Here is a 17,195-nt window from a genome sequence, read left to right on the forward strand (position 1 = left end):
TTACTAAATTTGAAATTCCAATTGTATCTCATCATCTCCTCCAAACCAAAACCTAATCGCAAATCGCAAACACAACAACAGAGCATTATGAATCCAGAAGATCTTCTTCAACCTCTCTTAATCACCCAAACACGGAAGTGCACTCTTGGCTGCCCACTTCTAGATCGCCTCCTCGCCGGCGGCGTCCCTTGCAACTCTGTAACCGAGCTAGTCGCCGAGAGCGGCTGCGGAAAAACCCAAATCTCCCTCCAACTCCTCCTCACTGCCCAGCTCCCTTTCTCCCTCGGCGGCCTCTCCGCCTCCTCTCTCTACCTCTACTCCGAGCCTCCTTTCCCTCTCCGCCGCCTCCGCCAGCTCTCCCTTTCTTTCCCCGCTCTTCACAACCCCTTGGATAAGATCCTCACCCACCCACTTCACTCTGCATACCACCTGCTCGACCTATTGCCCCGCATTGACTCCATTCTATCCCGCCCCCCAGCACCCCTTTCCCCTATCAAGCTAGTGGTTATTGACTCCATAGCCGCGCTATTTCGCTATGAATTCGAGAACAAGCCGCGGGAGCTTAAGCAGAGGTCGGATTTGTTCTTCAAGATTTCGGGGAAATTAAAGGAGCAAGCGAGGAGGTTTGGTTTGGCGGTGTTGGTGGTTAACCAGGTTGTGGATGTGGTGAATGCTTCTGAATCGATTCGGATTGGCAATTTGCCTTCGCTGTACACTTCTGGAAGGAATGTGTGTGCTGTTCTGGGATTATCCTGGGCGAATTGTGTGAATACGAGGTTGTTTTTGTCCAAGCATGAGGAAAGAGTGGGTGAAGATGGAGATGGGTGTGCTCTTATGCAGAAAAGACAGTTTATGCGCGTTGTGTTTTCCCCCTATCTGCCTGATTCTTCCTGCGAATTTGTTATTAGAAAAGAAGGGGTTTTTGGAGTTGAAAGGTAGCCATTCCGTTTCAACTTTCAATGATATGAGGTCAAGTAATGTACAAACCCACAGTTTACTCAACAGGCAGGGCATATTTTCAACCCCAAAAAGACAAGGAAAAATAACCTCCATTCAGGTATATAATTATTGCTGCCCATGTAATTTTTTTTTTCTTTCTGTTTTCTTGTAATTGAATTTTTGTATAGAGTGGAATACTTTGTTTTCAATCCCTTTTGTTTCTCAAGTTGGATTGAGAATAGGATAAAATTATAAAATCGATACTTATGCTGATCATATAGATAATGTTTTTCTCAAAAGCTGGACAGCTGGCTAGTTAATACAGTACCATTTATGCACCAAACTATATACCTAAATTTGACGGACAGATACTACATTGTAACAGAGTCAATAGTACTCAAGAAAATATATGTAGAGCTGAAAAGTTACTTGCAGTGTATTTATTTTAATACTACACTAACACTAAACCTTAGGCAACATTAAAGCTGTTTGGTAGCATTTTCTTCAGACTTTTATGTTAAATTTATGGCTTAAAAATCTCCATTTCTCAAGGATTGAGTAGTGGGTGGAGATAGAGGAAGGTATTTGAGCTGTTTTGTAATTCAGGTAGAAACAAGTTTTAGATCATAGGAGGTTACTAGTTGGTAGTTTCTCACTTTCTCCTCCCGGCCTCTTGCTTCACAGTCAAGAGCCTTGAAGGATAGATCTTTTGATTATGAAGAAGGAAGCATTATTAGCATCGACCACTTATCAACGCATGCATGTGCTTTTTGGCAGACGCAGTAGGTTGTTCTGACACTTAATATCACATTTTCAAGCATTCAAAAGTTTCACATGCCATTCATCAAGAGAATTCAGACTTAGAATATCTAGTCTTTATTAGTAACTTAGTTGGAGGAGTTTTTCCACCTTGTGTTGAATCTTTGTAAATCTCTACCATTTTGTAAATAAAGGTAGAGTAGCAGTAGTTGTCCTATAAAAACTTGAGCAAGCTCGATAGGTTTTGTGATCAAAGCATATGGTTGGCTTATTCACTTTAATCGTATTGTGATATAAATTGCGAGTGAATATCTTCTTAGACGATATCACATCTGAACCACTATAAACTTCTTTTATGCTTTTTACTTATAATATTTTATCTTTACTTCAGTTTTAATTTATCTTGAAAATATCTATTTCCGATGTAGAATTTTGTTTTTATCTAACTTCCTTTGGATTATTAAGTTAAGGGAAGTGTTGCAAATTTAACTTAGTCTAGGCTAGATTCAAAAAGATCATCAGAAAAAACTTGGACCTCAGCAATGAGATTAGCCAGAAAGAGACATGTCTCAAAGTGCAAAGAGAATTACAATCAAGTTGAGACATGAAGGTGACAGTTATGAGAGATCATAAGTATCTCAGGACATTACAAAGGAACAAGCTATTCAGTGATCTAAAGGTAGAATGATGAATATAAGGAAGATATGACCACAAGATTTGTGGCAAAACAACCTTCTACATCCAAGTCAAGGTAGGATGATGAATATAAGATATGACCACAAGAACGTGGTAGAACAACCTTCAACATTCAAGTCATAGAAAATGATACTGATTTTTTCAAAATGAAAAGTGGCAGATTTTTTTTTTTTAAATGGCAGATTTATGTTACAAATATTCTTGAGTAAGTTTTGCTAATTGATGTTAATATTAAATACAATAATTGTAAAATTAACAAATTGATATTATAATTGAATAGACAAATTGTGAACTGTTAGATCATGATTCAGCTCAAAAATGGCGTGTAACATGACAAATAATACGTTATGTTACTTTTAAAATAAGGTTAAAACTACTCTAATCAACTCTTTTTTGAAAACCTTATTTTAAATCTTTTTTGAAAGAACCAACTCTAATTTGGTAAATCTAATAACTACAAAAGCAAATGTTAAGAATAGCACAAATGCCAATAGAGAACATCTTAAATTAATATGGCCTAGAATACTGAGACGTTAAAGTAAAAATGTATGGTTCATACAAGGAAAATATGTATTACTAGTATGCCAGTATTTGAACAAATACATTCTGTTACAATTAAGAAAGTCAAGCTAAGTAGCTAACACAACCAAAATCGGTATGCAACATTTTCATTCGAGTTGGCAAACTTATACCTCTTTTGCTGTCAGTAGCAACAGCAACACATTAATCGATAGCAATAATGAGAAACCCAACAGATACATACATGAGAAGAACAGGGTAAAGTGCAAGAGCCTTCCTACTAGAAGTGACAGCAGTACTCATGAATGGATATGCAGCCCAAGAGCTCCATGCCAAGGTCACCCCAACTACCACTATCTTAACTATTACGTTATCCATCACCATGCAGATAACAGCACCAACGTCGAGTGGAAATAGACAGTATCCGAGCAGACTCAAACTCTGGAAGAAGATTATTTGACCGCCCTGTAACAGAGAAAACGGCAATTACCTGTTAAAATGAATAGATAAAAGAAGCTCGCACGGGTTTAGCTCACTGGTTCAGTTATTTGGGACTTGGGAGAAGAGACCAAGGTTCAAAACTCGGTAGTGTCAGTGTGGGAATTATGCCCAAAGTAGGTAAATCCCTTGTGCGCACTGGCATTTGGCTCTGTCTGCTGAGCCACTGAGTAACCGTGATTTACATCCTCTCACATGCTCTGTCGGGCCGGGGTGTGGGGGGCCCTTAGGGTTGGAGATTCAACCTTTTGGGAGAAGGGAGAAGAATAAAGAGAGCTCACGATATAATAAATGCAAATGCTCATTTCCCCTTCCCAGAATAAGATTTCACTTTTGGAAAAGAAAACAAAGGAGAGGGTAGGGAGTGAGTTATAAGCCCAAAACTGAAAATGTGATCATTAACATAATTCGGGTGCCCACACATGACACATGCATGTCAATCTGTCATTTAGGAGGGGTAGGGGGTTGGTGGAAGAGAAAGACAGAGACAGAGACAGAGATCATTACCAGCAGCAATACATTCAATGTAAGAATCACAGCACCTGCTGCCAGCAATGCAAAAGCAACAGCAAAAACCTCGGACTGGAGCAGAATTAAAAGTCAAGAAGAAAAAACATAAATTAGTCAGTCTAGAAATTTGAACCATAAGCTAGATACAAGACATGAGATTACAAAGCGAGTGCTGGGATGTTTATAACCCTAGACTGTTGTGTGGTAAGGACTAAAAAGTAACAACCTAACCGGTCAACATATTATCAGCAAGTTAAGGTACTACAAAGCTAACACCACAACCCTCACAAAACGATAATGTAGGTCGTAGAAAGATGAAAGGTAGATATCCCTAGAAAGTTCCCAGACTTGTGTCCATGAATTTAATTGTAACGAAGTCACAGGGATTGAGTACAATTGCACAAACAATTTTCATATGATATTACTCATTAATAAAGGAGTGTTTACTATTTGACAATCAAAATAATTCTACTTGTATATATATATATATATATATATATATATGGGCACACCCCTGTGAAAATGGCTGCTCAAGAGAGAACTAAGAACTAATCGGAGCTGTCCATATGAAAAGATCAAAGGATCAAAAGCAATTTTTAGAAAAAAATGCCACTAAATAACTCAAAATTTGAAGTGCAAGTAATATGTGTTTGAAGTTCTCTCCTGTTCTTATTTGATCCAATATATATATATTCATTCTATTCTCTTTTTCATTGGTTTCTCACATATTTTGCTTTTGCCTAACTAGAGGGTGGTGGTTATTCACTGCTTGCCATACCATTCAATCTCTCAATTTCGACAACTAATATTTATGTATAAGGAAAAATATTTACAAAATTACAAATATGAAATATACCCCCTACGTTTTTATATTTTCACATTTTCCCATGTCTTTGTTCCCAAGTTTTGTGCTACAAAGGTAGCTATTATGGTGAGAATGCAATGTGAAACTACAAAACCCAATGGAATCTCCAATAAACCCATACCAAAATCAAACTAAAGTTAAATAAATAAATAAAAAGGTAAACAACTAAAATGATTTTTTATGCAATCCTAATAATTCATATAGGCCAAATGAGTGCAGTTTGAATTTTCTTCACCTATTCTAATTACCATTCTAGCGTTCAACCTCAACCTCAAACTCTGATGAGGCAAAGTGATCAAAGATATGCTAAAAGCTTTCAATAGAGATGAGGAGTGCTTTTATGCTTCGGGCAATGTGTGGTCAACCGTCAATGAATTGGGACAACCATTCAAAAGTGGACAAAACCAAACCATCTGCTGCGGAAACCCCTACACATTACCCCTTTGGGACCCAAATATAAATTGGGAAAATCTAGAAAATTTTGGTGACTGTTTGGACATTGCTTTTGGGTTTAGGGATAATGACAGTAGGAAACCAACAATTGCCAACCAGCAAAGAGATCAATTTTGAAGCAGAGATAAACAGAGATTGTAATGGTAGGTGGATAAGGACAACTAGGATCAATAGCTAAAAATGGTTAGAACAAGATCTAGATATTTGCCTTTGTGATTTGGAGTTGAACACCATATTTTCACATTGAGTTATTAGGGTTTGTTGTGTGTGTGCTGGAGGAACTGGATGGGACTTCCTTGTTCTTTATGTATGGGTTTGTGAGTCGGTTCTCTGGGTAAAAGGTTGCACCCTCTCAATGCACTTATAAAACTTTTGACCTATCCAAAAAAATGAGAAAGCCATTTCTAAACTTCACAGACTCGCAGCTATGCACTTCAACTTAGCATGACTTCATATTCATTCTCCCCCATCATTTACACTAGGCAATGCTCACCTTTATAGCATAGGGATAAAATAGCAAATTAGCAGTGACTACTTTCTTGGGAAAACCAAAGAATGGAAAGAAAAGCGTTATAAAAAAAAAAATTTTTTTAAAGAAAAAGAATTCACTACCAGATTTGTTGTTATTTAGCTATGCATATCATCACCCCAATCATTTAGAGGAAGAAAAAAAACACAAAGACTTAATATGTTTCACCACATCCAAGTATCCAACAATTTTATTTTTCAATCATTAATACTTATCATTTTTGGCAATAACTAAACTATAAATTGTAATACATTTAACTTCTTCGATAAATATTTAGTCAGTAACAACTGAAAAAATTACCTCAGCTAGATAGAATAATTTTGAGTGTTTGCCGTATTAAATAAATTTCATGACTTTTACATAATTAAACAAAGAACACTAAATAATAATGAAATAGTAGTATCTTCCATACCTAGTCCAACCCATTGCATTAAAAAAATTTCGAGAGAATAATACCAAAATCCTTAATCAGGTAAGATAGGTCAACATAACTGGCATGACTGATGCACGTGTATAGAAATTCAAAGAAGTCTACTCTGTAATCTGTATATCATAGATTCATAGTAAAAAAGCAAAGATAAGGCACAAAAAGGACCACAAATGTAAGGAACCACTAATGAGGTGTAAGACAAGCACTGGTCCTAAGTCCAAACTTAATAGAAACCATTAAAAATTAATTTCAGACTTATTAGGGGATTGTTAGAAAATCTATGCAGAATTTAAATGACCACAATACCCTTGGCTATAAATAGTTCAAAGTGAAAACCAAGTCTATTCCTAAACTTACAAAATTATTTAAAGCTTCACTCATGAGCATTTTAAGATTTCCCTTCTGCAAACCTATTTTGTGCTACTTATCCATATAAGACTAAGTAGAAGTCAGTTTACTGTTAATCTCTAAAGTGCATAAATAATAAGAGACAGGCCAAAATTTTTGAGGCCTCTTCTTACATAAAGCAGCACAATTATAACTCAAGCATAGGCGATCACTAGCACAGCAAATCACCAATGCTTCAAAGATTGCAAATATTCAACAGACAACTATGGATTTTGCAGTTAAGAACTTTCTTTGAAACTGTAACAGTACTCAGAAAATAGTCTAGGAGTCTAGGACATAAGGCCACAGGTAAAAATATGTGCAGGAAGTCCACTAAAATAAAATCAAATAAATAATCTAGAACATAGAGTTATCTTGTAAAAGCATTGATCTGATCCACACTACATGGAAGGGAGAGCTTTGCATATCAGTAAGGAGTATTTATATGAAGCCCTTCACCATTATCATTTTCCATAAACATAAACTTGATGCAAAGGTATCAGAGTGTAAGAATGTTACAACTTCCCCTCAACCCTCTTCTCAGATCAAAATATTCACTCTACTAACATTACTAACATTCTGTATGTTCTCTATCTGCAGAAAACAATTCCAATTTTTCACTACTAAATAATTAACGCCAATACAATATAATCAAATAAAAACACAGTAACATCAAGATAAATTCATTATTCAGCAAATCATTCATTCGACAAAGGTTATTCGTTTCATAGCTTTAAGTGCGTCAAATACAAGTATACAAATATAATAAAATTGCAAAAACGTTACCTTCTTAACCGATGCAGACCAGGAGAGGGTGAGACCGAGGAAGACAATGAAGAAGAACGGTCCCCACAGATCCCAATCGCGTAATGCCTTCCCAGGATCTTCCCTGAATGGATTAGGGAAAACCACGAGCTTCAAATTGCTGACAATTCTTGACAGATCTCTCTTCACCGTATCCCAGACGGGCTCAGTAAGTGTGTTCGGGGCGGATCCGAAGCCAGTAGAGGGAATACCAGACTGCCCTGTAGTGGGGTGGGAGGAAGGAGGAAGGGGAGGTGGGGCTTGAGGGACGGGAGGGGGCGAGGCGGGTTTGACGGTCTGGGCTGAAGGCGGTGGGAGATTAGATGGGATGAAGGGGGAGGAAGATACCGGAATTGAAGCACGGGGAGGGGACGGCGGACGCGCCGGGAGCACGGTGGATGGGTGGGAGTTGATGAGGTTCTCGATCTCGTCAATGTCCGATTGGGATGTGCTGTGAAGAGGTATTGTATCGCTGTGTGACATTTTTCCGATTAATTTTCAGTGAATTTTTGGAACTAAAAAGAGAATCGTTCGCCGGAAGAAGCCGGAGCCCGGAGGGTGATCAGAGAAGAAGACTGGGGAGAAGAGAGAGGTTGAAGCGTTCACCTATTCCGAGATCTAGGAAATGAGATGGCACAGTTAACTGATTTTTTTTTTAATTGAAAAAAAAAATCAATAACAACCTTTAATTAAAAATAAATAAATTGCATTTTTTATCCTAAGTTAAATAGTAATTGATTAATTGTAGGATTCATTCATACTTATTAGTCGTATTCACTTCTCATCTCTAAGTTATAATTGATGTTACAATTTTACTCTTTTCTCTAACAGTTCGTGCTTATTTATTGTCCCTAAGATATAACTGATGTTGCAAATTTCATCTATAATGTTTTCTTAGAAAAATGACAAAATTTCAATTATAGTTTAGGAATGATAAGGTAACACGACCAACAAGTAACTGGTAGTGGTGTGCATCTGGACACAACCTAACATACATTGGCACTACTGGAGATATGCATTTTGGGGTGGGACAGTAGACCAGTGGCGGAGGAGATGCAAATGTGGTTAGTGAGGAAGAAGGTGAGCATGCTACAAATAACTGTAGTACATTCACATAGTCCCATTTTTCGGCCCTATCATGTAGCCAAATTAGACCACTCGTTAAGTAGTGTTAGGGAATTGTTATTGTGTTTAGGGAAAAGGGTTAAATGCACCCTCAAACTTTAGGTAAGAAGTCAATTAAATCCTTAAACTTTTGAAAGTTGCAATTAAATTCACAAATATTTTATTTTGGAGCAATGAATTCCACTAACCTGTTGGTGACTTGTAATTGCAGGTCAACTAAGTTTCTAGCCAACTCCAGCGAACATTCGACCAAATTTCGACAAGTTGGGTCAAATACCAACGACTGACGACCGTCAACAGTCACCAGTCGCGTTCTGCCGAAGAAGGCGACCAACTTAGTCGAAGAACGCGGACGACAACCGTTAACGGTCGTCGGTCGTTGGTATTTGACCTAACTTGTCGGAATTTGGTCGGATGTTTGTCGGAGGTTCGCCGGAATCCAAGCTGACCTGCAATTACAAGTCACCAACAGGTTAGTGGGTTTCATTGCTCCAAAATAACATGTTTATAGATTTAATTGCAACTTTCAAAAGTTCAAGAGCCTTATTGACTTTTTACCTAAAGCTTGATGGTATATTTGACCCTTTTCCCTTGTGCTTATTCTGAAACACATTTTGTTGTAATTTTTGTGGTACATCCATTTACTCATGCTTGTGCAACTGTATATGAATAATTATGCATTCAATCAAGACTACTAGTGCATTCTGATACTCTTGTTAGTGTGCACACCAAATGAACTTGTGGATACAAAATGACCTATTTTTTTTCCTATGCATTAGCCAACACACTACACTCAAATAGTACTAGTTGAGCTTTGAACTTTTCATCTCACTTTGATTTTTTGATTTTCCAGTTTGTTTAGAAGGAGTGGTAATTGATAAAGTATTCCAGTTGTTTTGTTGTTCATCACGACAACCTCTATTTCTTTTGTTGATTTGTTTGAGAATTTTATAGAAGTTCTTCGATATTAAGGCTAAAGCTTCATCATCTGACTCCTCTTAATCTGAGCAAGATTCGACTTTATATGCAAGAAATGCCACCGATTTTCCTTTCTTTTGCGTGTCATCACTCTCGCATATGCATTTCATATGTTTGTAGATTGGTTATGAGTTGAACTACAATCTTTAATTCATATCCAACACTTTCTTGAATAACTGTAACTTTTATTCTAAAGTTTTGAGGCAGTGACCGAAAAATCTTGCGAACCGGTTTGTTCTCAGAAAAGGGTTCACCAAGCACTGTTATTTAATTCTTCGATCAGTTCTTGAACTTGATTATTAAACTGAATAATTGTTTCTTCATCTTGCATCTTTAACTCTTCAAATTTAGTATGAACTTATTATAGTTTTGATTGCTTTACGGAGGCATCTCATTCATACAATGTTTCTAGTATATCTTAAGCCTATTTAGCATGAGTACATCTAGCGATCAAGGTGAACTGACTTTCATCAAGATTCCCATGATTGTATTCAAAGCTTTATTGTTATACTCATTTGTTGCACTTTCATCAGCAGTCCATTATGTTACTGGTGCTAAAACCACGATTTCGCCTTCCTTGACTCGAGTAAAGTGTGTCTCGCCTTTAACCACGAAAGCCCATACTCGAGTTCCCTAAGCTTGTGGATATACTCTAGTGCGTGTCTTCTAGTAAATATAATTTGATCTAATCAACTACGGCGGTCTAGCTTGACCTTCCATCTTATTTTATTCAAAAAATACAAAAAATAAAAATAAAAATCCAAGAGACAACTATACGGGAAAAAAAATCACAAGACAGAGTATATGCACAAACATGAGCGATCTCAAAATCATGCAAGGATACGTTTCTTGAAACTGTAGTTATATCGAAAGGATATTGTAGTTGTGTTGAAAGGAAAATGTAGTGTATTATAAAAGAAACTGTAGTTGTGTTGAAAGGAAACTGAATAACAATTTTATATATTTGGGTATATAATGTCAAATGAAACTGTACTTATATCGAAAAGGAACAAAGTTGTATTGAAAAGGAACTGCAGTTGGGTTGAAATGGATCTTCAGTATATATAAAATGAAAGTTAACGGCGCGAAATGGAACCGTTTCAACAATTTTTTTTCATTAATCAAAACGACGTCGTTTTGATGCGTTGACCTCAATCCATTGTAAAATTTGCGAAGATGAACTCGAATCCACATTGCAAGGTGGACTCGGGTCCATAGCATAATTTGCCTTGTTGATGGGCGGAGGCCTAAATATTTACTTGTGAATGCGCAATCCATAGTTATATGGGCCTAAAAGATGGGTACGTAGCCCATCAGTATTTCTTAAACCCTAATAATGTACACATTGGAGATTATTAACCCGTGTGCCGCTTTGCAAACATCGTTTCTGAATTCTGCTTCCCAGAACTGAAGAATTTCAGCAGCGGCAGTGCGGCACTGCGATGGGTATTTCGCATTCTAAGTGATTTTCTTTTGTGTTTTTTTCTGTAAGCCAACTGATGACTATGCTTTTCTGATCGGACAATTTCAGGTGCATACACATATGTTTCGGAGCTATGGAGGAAGAAGCAATCGGATGTTATGAGGTTCCTGCTGAGGGTGAGGTGCTGGGAGTATCGCCAGCTTCCTTCCATAGTTCGCGTCACCAGGCCCACTCGTCCCGACAAGGCTCGTCGCCTCGGCTACAAGGCTAAGCAGGTATGTTGTATCAAATCGTATTTTTCACTGCTCATCTTGTCTTGTATTGTGATGTAAATTAATATGTATATATGCTATTTCGTTGAGTTATATGTCTTATGTTGTACAACTTATGTTGTTGTTTATGTATCCGTTTTGTAATTCTGTGTCGTTTAATTCGTGTTTCCTGCATTCTTAACCCATATGTGGATGCCATTTCTTGCTTGATGTGCATAATTGAAAGGTCTCAACTTAAAGGAAATTCATAACTGTTGGAGTATTGGATAATTGCTTTGTAGTTCAGAACACTCTTTGATAGACACTTCTAAAGTTGCAATTTTTCTTTTTCTTTTTTCTTTTTGATTTATATACCCTTTACTCCTATTTTAATGCTGTTTTCTTCTAACTCTCCAAAATACCTGCTCCTGTTACTGAGTTTACTATCTACTAATAAATATTATAAAAGCCAATAAGGATCAGGTTATAATGGGAATAAAAATTGTGTTAGTGTAATAGATTGCATTAGTGACTTGTATCTTGTACCCTCTTTCGAATGCTAATGTACATTATATTTACAAATACTTTCTAATTTACCATTTTCTTTTATAGTTTTGGTGTATTCTAAGGATTTGTTGATTTTTCTTGACCTTTCTGGGAAGTAGTTGAGGTGGACTTGTGTTTGTGATTGACCATGTGTTCAACATTCAATTTTTGTACTGACAGACTTTGACTTGCTTTAGTTCATGTTGCACATATAATCATCTTGTGTCGGTTTTATAATTCTTAAGGATTCCATAATATGAAAGTTGGTCTAAGCCCCATTGTTGTACAGTAAATATATTATTGATGCATTGAATAACATGGCTGTTAATCTGTACCCCTTTATTTCAAATTTGATGAGACATTTTTTGAAGAAGATTGCCATCTGGTTTTTGTTCTGGTAGTCTCATTACCACAATTAATGCGTATTAGCATTCGATTAGATGTTGATGAAGTTTTTTCTATTGTAAGATTGCTCTGATGTTATTGCATGTAGTTGTTGGTAAAGGATTTCTTGAATCTTGATTACGATGCTTTATATTTTTCTTGCGTATTAGCAATTCTTTTTGGTTTTCATTTGTTGACAAGCACGGCATTGTATTTAGGGTTATGTCATATACAGAGTGCGTGTGAGACGTGGGGGTAGGAAGCGTCCTGTTCCAAAGGGTATTGTTTATGGCAAACCCACAAACCAAGGTGTGACTCAGCTGAAGTTTCAGCGCAGCAAACGCTCAGTAGCAGAGGAGCGTGCGGGCAGGAAGCTCGGTGGCCTCAGGGTTTTGAACTCTTACTGGATTAACGAGGTTTGTTCAGAGTGTTTTTATAATTTCTATAACATATCCATGCGATCCCGTAATTAGTGACCAACTCCGACATTTCTGAATGCAGGATTCCACCTACAAGTACTTCGAGGTAATATTGGTTGATACTGCTCACGCTGCAATCCGTAATGACCCTAGGATCAATTGGCTTTGCAATCCTGTACACAAGCACAGGGAGCTTCGCGGGCTGACCTCAGCCGGGAAGAAGTACAGGGGTCTCCGAGGAAGGGGACACTTGCACCACAAAGCCCGCCCTTCGAGAAGGGCCACCTGGAAGAGGAACCAAACACTCTCCCTGCGTCGCTACCGGTAATTCTATTTACTGCTTTGGCTGTGGGAATCATCATTCACTCCTCTGTGAGAGCCTCAATTATTTCTGTTTTAGCAAGGCTGTTGAATCCACTCTTTTAGACTGGGATATTGTCTATCTTTATTCTATGTATGCTAGATTAAAAGTTTGCTTGAATGAATTCAATATATTTAAGGTTTTGCTCAACTATCATTTGGATTATCTTGATCATGTTCATTTTGATTATGGATCTGCATCAAACAATGGTAGTTTTCAAAAAAATTAGGGCAAAATTACACCTTTCAACCAGTGGTAATAGAAGGAATTGATTGAATAAATGAGTTATGATGGTCGAGGTTTGGGTAGGGCAATGGTGTGTTTTGTATTATAGATTGTGAATTTTACTTGATGCACAATACATTGTACCAGATTACACAAATAGAACGCAACAAATGCACAATTTTGTGCCGTTGCAATTACATTACAAACTCTAGTATAAGGAAACATCAACATTGCCTTCTTAAAATTCGCAAGCAGCTAAATGTATTACTCAACATATTCCTTTATAAGCAAACTAGCGCCAAATGCTATGTATCTGAGTATCTCTCATAGTTATTGACACAATTGTAATCTCAAATTCGCAATTGTCAACACACAAATGGACAATGGTATATATTACTCGATATGCGCAAAGCTGTTCGTCAAATGCATTGCATCAAAATAAACGTCGCCAAACAGATAAGAATGCAAATAAAACACTCTACAACCTAAAAACAAAACACCAACCCAATGTAGCAAAAACTTAAACATACCCACCAATATTCACACACCAAGAATTTCAATTTCAAATTATTAGTAAAAGTAAATAAATAATTATGTGTGCACCAGAAGTAGTTAATGTTTGAGTTCTCAAATTTCGGTGCTAAATTGAAATATTTCAAACCCAATTAAAATTTGAAAAAAAAAAAAAAATCGAAATCAAATCTTAACTGAAACGCTACCCGTAAGTAGTCTATCTTTTTTCTCTTTTCTGGTCTTACTTTTTTAATCCCCCGATTAAAACAAACAAGGCTGATGGTTTTTACTTGAACATTTGCCAAAGTCAAAGAAGATATTCAATTGGATCATGGACTGCGTAGGCTGTTTGAGGCATACTTTAAAGTATTAGTCGCTTTTCGCTATCATTCACTTATATTCCATGCTTCATGTGGTTTGCACCATTTCAATTCTTCTGCTGAGACACAAATATCTGTTTACTGAAAGCTGTTTTTTTTTTTTTTTTAATAGACAGAAAATAAAGAATAAGACTGTTTTCTATTTTTCATTTTGAAAATTGTTTTTTCATTTTTTAATTTAAAAAAAGAATTTGCAAAACATTTTTTTTTTCAGATTTTTTCAAATTCAGAATGATGCATAACTTAATTTATAATCGCTATTGTCATTACATTCAAACTTGTTTATCTACTCATATCACCTAGACGTACACCTACCAATATACATCTATTATCACTTGCGCGCACTTTATCACCACTTATATCTATTTATATTTATACTTATATCATCATTATCACTTTTTTTTTAATCATTACCACTATGTCACTATTATTCATGCTATCAATGTATTCACAGTTATGTATGACTATATATATATATATAATATTTTATGTTTTTATTTCACCCTTTCTATTAGAAATGACAATAGGTAAACACTTTTCTTTTTTACCTTAACATTTTTTCATATTCTCACAAATTCAATGGTGATTCAAAATTAGATATTCGTGTTATTATTTACACACACATATGATCAATGATCTAATCAAAATTTTATTTTATTTGAATAATATTAATTAAATGCGAAAAATGTCAATCACAAATTTAACCACTCCTTCAAATTGCCAATAGCCAAAGGGAAATTAAAAAATAAAAAATGTTTGGAAACGCATACAATTCAAAAGTAGCATGCTCAGCTCCCCTAAGAATATATTCACATGATCGATCGAACTCGATCGATCCAAGCCTTTAATCTCATTCAACAAAACCATTTCAATCTTCATCGCCATCACTGTGAAGGAGATATTAATGGAGACCCAAAGCTATTAACCCTACAATACCTTAGCTCCAAAGATATTTGCCTTTCCAATCTCAGCTGCCTATAAAAATTAGCTATAAACATCTCAGCCCTCTTATCCACATCTTCCTCCATCGGAAAACTTGTAGTCCTTTGCAGTCCACCCTTCACCGGAGAAGTCTCCGCACTGTTAAACTCGTCGGAATCTTCCACGCATGCCCTCAACCCCGCCGCCCGCCCGTTGAAGCTTATTGCCCTCCGTTTCCCCGACGCCGATCCCAACATCGACGCTAGTTTCCACTTGTTGAGATCAAAGTTTAATAGAACTCTAATTTTCTTCACGGCTTTCTTAAGCTTTCCCAGCAACAACCACCTGTCTATCCCCATTAAAGATCTGTTTTTGAGTAAAATTTGATGTTGGTAAATTGTAAAGGTTTATAGAGATATGGATTGTATATATAGTGGTGACTTGGGGGAATGAAACTATATATATGTGGCGTTGATCTTGTTAAGGAAGGAAATGATAGAGGCGTAGGGACAATGATTACCGCGTTATAAGCCAGCTAACACGCCAGAGACCGGAGAATGCATGATTGGTCAATGTTGGATTAATTCTTATATATGCTCGGTAAATAGTTGTTAGCTGACAGCTAATTGAGATAGTTGGTTTGAATAGTTGATATTATTAATTAATTTTAAAAAAATGTTTGGTAAATTAGTTGTTAATTGATAACTGATTACATGCAAAGTAATTTTCTTAAAAAGCTAATTCTTGAGTAGCTTTTTAGATTTTAACATTTTAGAGCAATAAATTGTTATAAAAAATTAATTAATCAAACATTTATTTTGAATGTTTAATCAAGTCAAACAGCTAATAATGGTCAAATAAATTAAAATTAACTAATAAGCTAAATATACTACCAAACATGGCATATTCTTTCAACTTTAATTAAGCAATTTGTTTGTTGCAGTATTTCAAAATAATAATAATAATAATAATAATAATAATAATAATAATAATAATAATAATAAGCAATTTGTTTGAACAAATTAAAGGCGGCAGAACTTAGGTGCACTCGTGACGTTTCCAATGGAAATAATGAAATTGGAGCCAACATATTTGACAATAGATCGAATTCTTTGTAATTTACATGTCGACTTAAAGATATGCATGGTATTCACTATTAACTAGGTTGATCTATTCAATCATCATTTTGTAGACTTTTAAATGATATGATGAATTTTATAAACTTTTTAGTAATTTTTGTAGACTTTTTCTAAACTTCTATAAATATTTATAGACATTTATTAATTTTTGTTGGAAAAATAGCATAAAAATGGCATTGAAAGTTGCTATTTTGTGGTAAAAATATATGTAATTTCCACTTTCGATTTGGATCGGGTCAAAGTGGATTTGAGATTTCATAGTAAGTCGAAGAGATTGATATATTGTACACTCAAAACGAATAATGTGAGAATAAAAAATTAATTCTCAAAGTAGACACATTTGAGTTGGAAAATGAAGGTGGAAAGACTTAAAAGTAGTCTTTGTCCCACATTGGAAAAACAATGGGATTTCCAAACCTATATATACAATAGCCTTTTAGAACAATATTGAATTGTATAGCACAGAGATTCTCTCTTCTATATCCTGAGAAGCCTCTCGTACTAACACCCAAATTATTTCGTTACACTTTTTATAGATTCTATTATTTTAAAATATGTACAAAAGTTATTAAAAATCTAAACTTAATACATCCATATAAACTTTAAATGATTTCGATTTGTAATATTTATAATTTTCTTACAAAAAATAATATATAATATGTCATATAATTCTTTATTTTTATCCATAGTAAAGAATGTCAATCACTTATACAGGATTAATAACCACATAACCACCTACAAACAAAACTATTTTATATAAGAATTCATAACAATATTGAATACAAACAAATTATAGCGAGAAAATAATTCAAATAAAATATTTAAAAATAATAAAATATACTCACGAATTATGCATAAAAAAATATATAATATTAATACAATTAAAGCATGTGCTCCATCTCAACTAAAAACCTAAGCTGATAGTTGGACTGCACATATTATATTTATACTCACACGCCCCCACCAACCAAGCAACACGAACCCATGACCTTTTGCATGGCTCTGATACCAAATTAAAGCATGTGCTCCATCTCAACTAAAAACCTAAGTTGATAGTTGGACTGCACATATTATATTTATACTCACAAATACTAATATAAAAATTTAATCCAAGGCTACAGAAAAAAAAAAAGAAAAAAAC

At 35.5% G+C, this 17,195-nt stretch overlaps 4 protein-coding genes across 4 annotated transcripts; 2 read left to right on the forward strand and 2 right to left on the reverse strand.

Moving 5' to 3' along the window:
- Positions 1-51: 51 nt before the first annotated feature.
- On the forward strand, positions 52-1,762 carry LOC116014299 (DNA repair protein XRCC3 homolog). Its single transcript, XM_031254326.1, has 2 exons — positions 52-1,057; positions 1,624-1,762. Exon 1 carries the CDS (start codon positions 88-90, stop codon positions 937-939), a length of 852 nt encoding a protein of 283 aa, XP_031110186.1. The 5' UTR covers positions 52-87; the 3' UTR covers positions 940-1,057; positions 1,624-1,762.
- Positions 1,763-2,907: 1,145 nt separating this feature from the next.
- On the reverse strand, positions 2,908-8,013 carry LOC116014340 (protein YIPF6 homolog). The gene is made up of 3 exons (XM_031254377.1): positions 7,372-8,013; positions 3,919-3,993; positions 2,908-3,378 (listed from the first exon to the last, which is right to left on the reverse strand). The coding sequence occupies exons 1-3, from the start codon at positions 7,870-7,872 to the stop codon at positions 3,118-3,120; spliced, it is 837 nt and encodes a 278-aa protein (XP_031110237.1). The 5' UTR covers positions 7,873-8,013; the 3' UTR covers positions 2,908-3,117.
- Positions 8,014-10,796: 2,783 nt separating this feature from the next.
- Positions 10,797-13,038, forward strand: LOC116013629 (60S ribosomal protein L15). Its single transcript, XM_031253491.1, has 4 exons — positions 10,797-10,938; positions 11,024-11,190; positions 12,315-12,512; positions 12,598-13,038. Exons 1-4 carry the CDS (start codon positions 10,935-10,937, stop codon positions 12,841-12,843), a joined length of 615 nt encoding a protein of 204 aa, XP_031109351.1. The 5' UTR covers positions 10,797-10,934; the 3' UTR covers positions 12,844-13,038.
- Positions 13,039-14,627: 1,589 nt separating this feature from the next.
- On the reverse strand, positions 14,628-15,337 carry LOC116013630. Its single transcript, XM_031253492.1, has one exon. The coding sequence runs from the start codon at positions 15,272-15,274 to the stop codon at positions 14,879-14,881; it is 396 nt and encodes a 131-aa protein (XP_031109352.1). The 5' UTR covers positions 15,275-15,337; the 3' UTR covers positions 14,628-14,878.
- Between the last annotated feature and the right edge of the window lie 1,858 nt (positions 15,338-17,195).

Source organism: Ipomoea triloba, chromosome 3, assembly GCF_003576645.1.
Source record: "Ipomoea triloba cultivar NCNSP0323 chromosome 3, ASM357664v1".
NCBI classification, from domain to species: Eukaryota; Viridiplantae; Streptophyta; class Magnoliopsida; order Solanales; family Convolvulaceae; genus Ipomoea; species Ipomoea triloba.